General features: G+C 35.6%; 1 protein-coding gene across 1 annotated transcript; it reads left to right on the forward strand.

Moving 5' to 3' along the window:
- The first annotated feature begins 7,069 nt into the window (after window positions 1–7,069).
- LOC114382660 lies at window positions 7,070–8,218 on the forward strand. The gene has a single exon (XM_028342222.1). The coding sequence runs from the start codon at window positions 7,070–7,072 to the stop codon at window positions 8,216–8,218; it is 1,149 nt and encodes a 382-aa protein (XP_028198023.1).
- Window positions 8,219–9,934: the final 1,716 nt, after the last annotated feature.

Consider the following 9,934-nt stretch of genomic DNA (forward strand, 5'->3'; position numbering starts at 1 on the left):
ATTTGTTTAAGTAATAATAATAATAATTATAACTATTATTTATACTATTTTCATGATATTATGAATGATAGCATGTGCATAATGGTTATTTAGACCACTTTTATGACTGACAGGATGTGCATAAAGTGTTTAGAGAGTTCATTTGCATGTGTAAAATTTTCAAAAAGAAGAAGACTTATATTAAAAGGATAATGCAACCAGATTAATACTTCTAAAGAAAAGAATATTTTGTAAAGATATTTTGAGACAATTTAAATGTTTTTATTTGGCTATATTAGTATAAATCATCCTTAATCCATATATTTTTTTAATATTATGCTCTCTTTTTTCATTTTCTTTTGATATACTTTTTGTTTTAATAACTTGAATTCAATATAATTTTTGTTTATCAATTATTTTTGGATTTGTATATTACTTATTCGAAATTTTATAAGTTTCTTTTTTTAGTTAGTATTTCACTAGGTTTTAAAACAATTAATGGGTTAAAGACGTCTCTAAACAAACTTTTAAATAGGCTAGTAGGTCAAGCCAAACTTTTATGTAAGTCGGGCCGAGCCTTTAAAAAAAGTTTATGACAGGTAATGAGTCAAGCTCAAGCGTATTCAACTCAAGCCGAGCTCAAGCTTAGTAAAGCTTGACTTGGCTTGGCTCATTTCCACCCCTACTTCTAGGTTGATAGCAAATCTTTTTTTTAGCTAACAGGTTGATAGCAAATCGTAATTATTCCTTATACTGTTTGGCTTAATTGGTGAACCCCATCAAACTTTATTTTTTGTTGCATTATCATATTCATCTACATTTATTTTTTGGCAAAAATACCAATTGGGGTTCCTTTTACAAATTATTTACCTAAATGGATCTGTTATGAAATTATTTACTTTGTGGGTTTGTTTTTTTTTTACTACAATGCACTTCTCTGTTGGGTGTGTTCCCCGTAATAGTGACACGTGGCATGACGTGACTAGGTGACAGGGGAGGTGGGACAGGGTTGGGTTAGGAAGTATTGGTCTGCCAAGCGCGACCAGACGTGCTGGCCTGCCAGGCGCGACCAGACATGTTGGTCTGCCAAGCACGACCAGTTGTGTTGGTCTGCTAGGCACTTCCTTCCACGCTTCCCTTTTAAACTCATCCTCCTCCTTCGTTCCATTTGCACTACAAAATCGTTGAAGTGGTTTATGCTCAGCTGAGTCTCACTCCTTGCTGTTGTATGTATCATTGTTGAAGTGTTTTATACCGGTTAGAAATTTTGCTCAAAACTAGTAAATGTTTTTATCTTCAATATATTATAGCATTATTTAATATTTATTTTGTTGATGATAATAATGATTATATTTTGTAGGTGCATAGACAAATTGACACGGACGATAAAATGAAATAGTAATTTTGTTTATATTTTTTGTGTGATAAATAGTAATTTTTTGTAACTTAATAATTTAATATTTGGTTATAACTATGTTGTGTTTATATATGTTATATTTGTTTGTTGATGACAATAATGATTTATTGTAGTAGTTTTTATGTCCACCACATATTTAATTATTTTGTGTTGTATTTTAATATTATTATTAGTTAAGCTCATAATTATTTATGTTGTTGGTATATTTTTTAATAGGCAAAATTTACATAAACGTTAAAAATAAATGCCAATTGTTTTGCATCATGAGTGTGCGAAGTAGTAATTTGTTCTCACATTAATTTAATTTATTTTGAGTAACTTGTTGATGTTAATTTATTTTAGGTTAATAATTTATGTTATGTTAATATATTTTTTATATTATTGTTTGTTGACGACATTAATTATTTATTGTAGGTATATTTTTGAAAAAATGAGTTCAATTATTACACTCGTCTATTTAAATGGTAAGATCTACAAAACTGATGATGGTATCACATTTGAAGGCCCTAAAAAAGCTATTCAAATAAAGCGTGGTATTAGTTTTGAGAGTTTAAAAAAAAGGATACACGACAAGGTAAAATTACAAAAACATGAAAGTATATCTACTATCACTTGTAGACTTTTAGTTGCAGGTAAATATATTGCACTGTTTGTGACGATGAAGATGTTGAAACAATGATTGAAAGTTTTGAACAACAACAAGAAATGTCTGTCATAGAATTATGTGTTAAAGTTGATATTGCGGGTGCTTCTACAATTAATTTCACAAATTCATTGTTATCATGCGGAAATAATATGTCTCACAATGAATCGGGTAGTTTAAGAGTTGGAACAAATTCAGAAGAAGATTTTGATGATGATGATTATTTAATATCTAATTCATACGTTGAGGACTCATTAGACGAGGATGATGATATTGATGAAATATCTGACACAGATGATGAAGCTGCCCGTTTGATCAAACAACTTACAGTTGTGCAATCGGGAGAAGGTATATTTATTGTTATATATAAATAAATATTATAATATTTAAATAATTCGCTACCCTTGAATTTTAAATTTTTGGTATATTATTTTTGTAGGTGGAAGTCAGACTCCATTATGGGATTCTGCTTCTCACTATAGTAATATTAATTGGAGTCATCCTGACCAAGAAGATATTTGCGGTTTAGATATGGGATCAACTTTTGATATGGGTCAAGAATTATATGTTGGTATGGAATTTGATACCAAAAGCGCAATAAAAAATGCATTACAACAATATGTAATGAAAGTGCATCAAAGTTTCAAAGTTGTTGAATGTAAATCGCAGAAATATGTCGTCTGTTGTGGAAATAGAAGCGTTGACATCCCATGCTCTTTTTATATGAGGGCAATTTTATCTAAAAAAATGATACATGGAAAGTTACGCAATAGGGAGGACCACACAGTTCCTTGAATATGAGTATAACTCAAGACCATGATAAATTGGATTCTGATTTGATTGTCACTTGTGTAGTAGGTATGATTATAAATTTTCATTCTTATTTATCATTTTTTTTTGTGTTTGTTGGTATACAATAATTTTTCGTACTTATTTTTATAGGGATGATCAAAGAAGATCCATCGCTCAAGATTTCTTTGATTCAAGAGAGGATCAATGGAATGTTTAATTACAACATTTCTTACAGGAAAGCGTGGAAGGCGAAGCAAAAGGCAATAACAATTGAATATGGCGACTAGGATGAGTCTTCTGCCGCTCTTCCGTCATGGCTAAAACACATGCAAAATCATTTGCCAGGATCGTATTATCAAATTTGTGATGATGATTTTGTTGTTGGCAATACTGTCAGTCGTGAACACCGACAGTTCCATCGAGTCTTTTGGACCTTCGGTCAATGCAAAGAGGCTTTTAAATATTGCAAACCAATCATACAAGTTGATGGTACATTCTTGTATGGGAAGTATCATGGGACGTTGTTAATTGCAACAACACAAGATGGAAATAGTCATGTTCTTCCGCTTGCATTCGCTGTGGTTGAGGGAGAAACATTAACAGCGTGGTCATGGTTTTTGGCACACTTGCGTGAACATGTGACAGATAAAGATAGTATATGTCTCATTTCTGATCGTTATGCAAGTATAAAGTCAGATGTTGCGAATGAAGCACTTGGGTGGCAACCTCCTCATGTGTATCATGTGTATTGCGTGTGCCACATTGCAAGCAATTTTAATCACAATTTTAAGAATGAGAAACAAAAAGAAATGTTAAAAAAATTAGGTAACATTTATTATTTCATATATAACATGTTATTTTTTATGCAAATTTTACTGATGTGGATAATTAATTATGTGCAGGATACACCCCGTGTAAGCATATTTTTGATAGAAATTTTGATAAATTTTGTGAGTTGATTCCCCCAGTAAAAGCATGGATTGGGAAGATCCCAAAAGAAAAATGGACAATGGCATATGACAAAGAAGGCCATAGATATTGTCATATGACAACCAATCTATCGGAATGTGTAAATAAAGTTTTCAATGGATGTCGCAATGTACCAATAACTGCCCTTGTGAAGTCAACATACAGTAGGTGTCGAAAGTATTTTGTTGATTGTGGTCGTCAAGCACAAAGGGAAATACGCGATGGTCAAATATATTGCTCACACGTCATGAAAAAACTTCGGGAAAATCAAGAAAAGGTTTGTTCTCACATTGTTCGGATATATGATATTTAGAGAACAATATTTGAGGTTGAGGAGGCTTTCGACCCTATAACTCAACGACGTGGACAAAAATGGGCAGTTAACTTGAATGAGCGTTACTGTCAATATGGACAATTTACTACTTACCACTATCCATGCTCTCATATCATTGTTGCGTGCGGTACTGTTAGCATCAACTTCTATCAATATATAGATGTTGTGTACACAAATGACTACATATTACGTGCTTACTCCACACAATGGTGGCCTCTTGGGAATGACGATGCGATTCTCCCATCTGATGAGTCGTGGACACTTGTGCCTGATCCAAGTTTTATTCGTGACAAAAAAGGAAGGCCAAGATCAAGACGGTTAAGAAATGAAATGGATTGGAGGGAGCCATCGCAAACTCGATACAAGTGTGGCAGATGTGGGACAATAGGACACAACCGGCGTAATTGTTCATTGCAATCTCAAAAAGGTTGTTGATGTCATGTATTAGATCATATGATAATGAAATGTTTACTTCATTTTTGGTTATTCTTTAACACATTTATGTGTCATTCACATTATCGTTATTTATTTTTATTTATTTTAAAAGCATTGCACGATAAGATTGAAACGTTAAAGTGACAATAATATAAAATTAACATGGAAAAAAACCATACAAAGTACATGACAATGTTAAAACATGGAAAAAAAACAATACAAAATACATGACAATGTTAAAACATGCGAATAAAATGTAAACTCATTATTAATCAATCATCACTATGTCTGTGATGCCGCGACAAAGTCCCACATGGCCGACCCCAATTCCTAGCTGCCCTATCAGGATTTCTTCTTCTATGATTCACCCTTTCATCCACTTGGTCAGCCTCAACAGAGAAATCATGACGTAAATCGACCCCTAATAAGTCATCCATGTCGAGTATATTTCCAAGTACATTCCACGGACCACCAAGTGGGGCATTTGGGGTTGATAGTTCATCACTTTGGGTAAATGAAGGAGTTTCCCTTGAAGGAGGAGAGGACCCAAATATGCCTGTCATATTGTACCCTGGTTGTAAATCATGTGTGTATGAATACATCGGCGGCATCTGCGACAGTTCTTGGGTGAATGTCTGCGGTGTGCAATACATTTCATGTTGTCGTTCTGGCATCGGAGGGAAACTGTATGGTGCTGCATCAACAGTTTCCCGACGTTGCGCTAAGCCTCGAGTATCCACACTTCGCTGTAATATATTAAACTGTTGATGTTCAAATTGTGGCTGAGAAGGGGGAGCATCTTCATGTGCCTCAAGTATCCTATCTTCTTCGTCAGACAAAAGAGTGATCTTCTCAATACATGGCAGTAAATCGTCAAAAGTACAAACCCTTCTCCCAAGAGGCGACACCATAAAATGCATTGTTTCGACGATTTCGCCCTGCATATAAAATAAAGGAATAGTAATTAAAATAATCTTCAATAAGCGCGACATTCTTTTCTAAATTATAATCAACAATGTATAACAATAGTCCTCTTCTTGCATGTTTTGGGTCCACGTAAACTTTTGTTTTACGCCTGTACCACCTCATATATTCTGAGTTCATACTAAGGGTCCCTGTTTGTGGCGGCGCTTGCTCTACTCTCCTTTCATAGCGACTATTCCATTCATTAAGCGCGAGTTGCATTAGTCGCATCCAATTTTTTCCTTCTTTTCCCTTTAATGTCAAGTCATGTATGTTGTTGGGTTGCATTACTAGGCGCGGAATAGGTTGTTGCATTCCAAATTGTCTCATGACTCTACCCGGTTGGTGTCATTCCACTCTTTGAAAACAAATAAGTGGTACGATACATGTCCATAATACAGACCCAATAAAACAAATTTGGCTCAAATTCATTTCCACATGTCCAGGATAAGTGACCCACACAAACTGCATATAAAAGTTAAATTTAATACATTAATTAAGAATTACAACATCAATAAAGGTAACCCAAAAGAGCAGATCCCGATGCATAAGTGTTGCACTCTCTAAGGTCTCTCAAAAATTGCAAATATCTCATTGACACCCTTTTAATGCTTTTGTCAACAAACATCACCCCTCCTATGAATCTTAAGATCCAAGAATGAGCAAATGTTTCAAGCCCTTGTTGGTTGCCTGTAAAATCATGAATATTTACAAATTGAGAAGTCAGCCAACTCAATAAAAGTGAGTTCTCATCAACTGCATCATCGTCAGGCATGACACTCAATAATTCATGACACAACTCAAACCAGCCAATATTTGTATTGCCAGTTAAAGGTCTTCCATACACAGAAATACCAAGTAACACAAAAACATCGTGCAGTGTAATAGTTGTCTCCCCACACTTCAAATGAAATGTATGTGTTTCTGGCCTCCACCTTTCAATAAAAGCATTAACTAATGCTCCATTTACTTTCAACTACGCCAATTTCATTATCGGGTACAAACCCGAAATTTGTAATAGAGGAATAATTTCGTCTGGCAGTGCTTCTCTATGATTGTACACTGGTGTAGCTCGTCGGATTTTTAACATCCTTTCATTAGCACCATTCCAAATATGTTGTGATATATAATTTTTTTGCATCCACAATAATTCATCCTCTAATGGTCTAGATACCACATCATAATGATTAGAAGATGATGAACTTGTCATCTTAAAACCCCTGTATAGAAAGAAAAAAAATTAATAATCATACATATCATAAATAAAAAATAAAAAATAACGATATATTTAAATATATTTTAATAGTGATTTTATTATAACAAAAATGATATCCATAAATACTAAAATAATTAATAACATTAACACCATTAAATGTATATAAAAAAACACATAAATTCAAGTCATCTATATAAATAAATATTAACAACAATAATTTCATTATGCGACAATAAAAATATATCCATTATATTTTTAAAAATACTAATATAATAAAACAAAAACTATAAAAATCATGTTCGTAGTTGAAACAGTCTTCTGATGGCGAAACGGGGGCGAGGGCAGCCACCGAATACGGTGCCTCCGCCACCGGTGAATCATCCTCAACCGGCAACTAATCTGGTAGTGGAGACTGAGAATCACGAGTTACAGAAGCACGAAGAAACTATTGAGGAATTTGAAGCAACAACGAAGAGTCCTGAAACCCTAATTGAAGAACCGAAGGAGGTCACTGATCGAAAACTGTGGGTAGATGTTCTAAACAACAATCGTAATCCGTCCAACGGCGTAACAATGGAGTTTGTAGCACCCAAACTGATCAATGGTGAAGTGGAAGTGGAAATTGAAGCGGAGGACATTGCGTCAGAACTTCAATTTTGGGAAAACGCGATGATACTGTATGTGCTGGGAGGTAGTTTGAGCATGACTATGTTGAAGAACTACATGGTGAAGATGTGGAATTTCGTTACTCTTCCAGATATGTTGTATCACGATGACGGTTACTTCCTTCTCCGTTTCATGAATCGCGAAGACAGGGAAACTGTGATGATGAGAGGACCCTACACCATCCACAACATGCCAATCATACTGAAGGAATGGACGCCAGATTTCAATCTAAGCAAAGACCTGGAGAAAACTATGCCGATTTGGGTAAAGTTACCACAATTGCCTCTATGCCTTTGGGGATTGAAAAGCTTGAACAAGATAGGCAGCGCAATAGGCAATCCTTTGATGACTGATGAATGCACAGCTCAGAAACTTAGAGTTTCTTATGCTCGCATATTGGTTGAGGTTGATATTACCCAAAAATTGGTAGAGGAAATCACCATATCTGACAGAACTGGAGGAAAGATAAAGCAGATTGTGGAATACGAGTGGAAGCCAGAATTTTGTGAGAAATGTCAAAAGGCTGGTCATCAATGTGGAAAGAAGAAAGTTGTCAAGAAATGGATACCTAGGAACAAGCAAGCAGATGAGGTAAAGGCAGATCCCCTTCCAAAGACACCTGTGCAGAATACTGAAACTGAAGGAGAGGACAAACCAGAAGGTTGGATTACAGTGGGCAAAGCTGCAAGACATACAGGCAAAGCTATAGAGGTAATTGGTACATCTAATGTTGATTGTTCTAATGGTTTCAAGGCTCTAGAAGTTTTGAACGACTCTCTAGGAGGCCTAGGGATGGTTACATGATTATATCTTGGAATTTAAGGGGGTTAAATAATGTAGGAAAGCTAAAGGAGATTAGCTCCCGTCTCCTAAAGCTTAGGCCTACCATTGCTATTTTGATTGAAACTAGAGTGAAAAATAAGAATGCTAAGAAAATAAGAGATAAGCTTAAACTACCTCACAACTACCTGGACAATTACAAGTGGCATGATAATGGGAGGTTGTGGATTGAATGGGATAATAGTAAAATTGATGTGAGGCATGTTAAGTGTTCTAGCCAATATGTGCACGTGGGTGTGTATAACTTGCAGGGGGAGTTCAAATTCTGGCTTACTGCAGTGTATGCCTTAAATCAGTTGGATAGAAGGAAAGTTCTATGGAAAGATTTGGAGGCTATCCATAAACATCAACAGGGTCATTGGTGTGTGATTGGTGACTTCAACAATGTTACTAAGGCTCAAGATAGAATTGGAGGAAAAGCTGTGACAGAAAGTGAGTACATTGATTTGCTGAACATGATGGAGACTACATGCTTGGCTGAGATGGATACCACAGGTGAGTTTTATACCTGGACTAACAAGCAGGTGATAGGAACCATCTACTCTAGAATTGATAGGGTTCTGGGTAACTTGAACTGGTTTCAAGACAACTTGGATACTGTGTTGACAGTGCTGCCAGCCAGTGTTTCGGACCATGCCCTGCTCTGTGTTAGTAGAAAAGATCCCATTATCAAGAACAATAAAAACTTCAGATTCAGTAATTGTCTAATTGAGATGGAAGGGTATAATGATATGGTGAAAGCCAGTTGGAGCAGACCTACTAGAGGTAGCCCTATGGTGAGACTGTGGAACAAGCTTAAGAGACTACAGCAGGATATGAGAAGGTTTAGCAAACCCCTAAGTAATCTAAAGCAGAATCTGATCAAAGCCAGAGAAGATCTTCAATTTGCTCAGGAAAACCTTAGAAACAATAACATGAATGGAGATAGAATTGATAGAGTGAGGCAGCTGACAGAAGAGGTTATTAATCTTAATGAATTGGAGGAAAAGATGCTTATGCAGAGAGCAAAAGTGGATTGGATAAGGAAAGGTGATGGGAATAACTCCTTTTTCCATGCTATTATAAAAAGCAGAAATAATAGAAGAAGTATATACATGCTGTAGAAAACTGATGGAACCTTGCTTGAAAACCAGTCTGAGATAGAGGATGAGATCATGGATTTCTACAAGAAACTCATGGGGACTGAGGATAGCCAGCTGCACCATATTGACATAGATGCTATGAGAAATGGCAAACAAGTTAATATGGAGCAAAGAAGATATCTTGTGAGCAATATCACTGAGCAGGATATTGAGAGAGCCCTTAAAGGGATAGGTGATGATAAAAGCCCAGGGATTGATGGTTTTGGGGCTAAGTTTTTTAAGGCCAGCTGGTGCATAGTAAAAGAGGATGTTATAGCAGTTATTCTAGAATTTTTCAACATAGGAAGATTGTATAGAGGCTTTAATAATACAGTGGTAACTTTAATCCCTAAAGGTGATAATGCTAGGTATGTGAAAGATTATCGTCCCATAGCTGGCTGCACAACTGTGTATAAAATCATTGCCAAAATCATAACTGAGAGATTAGGGAAAATTCTGCCTAGCATCATTAGTCATAGCCAGGCTGCCTTTGTGCCTGGGCAGAATATTCACAACCATATCCTTTTAGCTTATGAGCTCCTCAATGGGTATGGCAGGA

This window comes from Glycine soja, chromosome 13 (assembly GCF_004193775.1).
Source record: "Glycine soja cultivar W05 chromosome 13, ASM419377v2, whole genome shotgun sequence".
Taxonomy (NCBI): Eukaryota; Viridiplantae; Streptophyta; class Magnoliopsida; order Fabales; family Fabaceae; genus Glycine; species Glycine soja.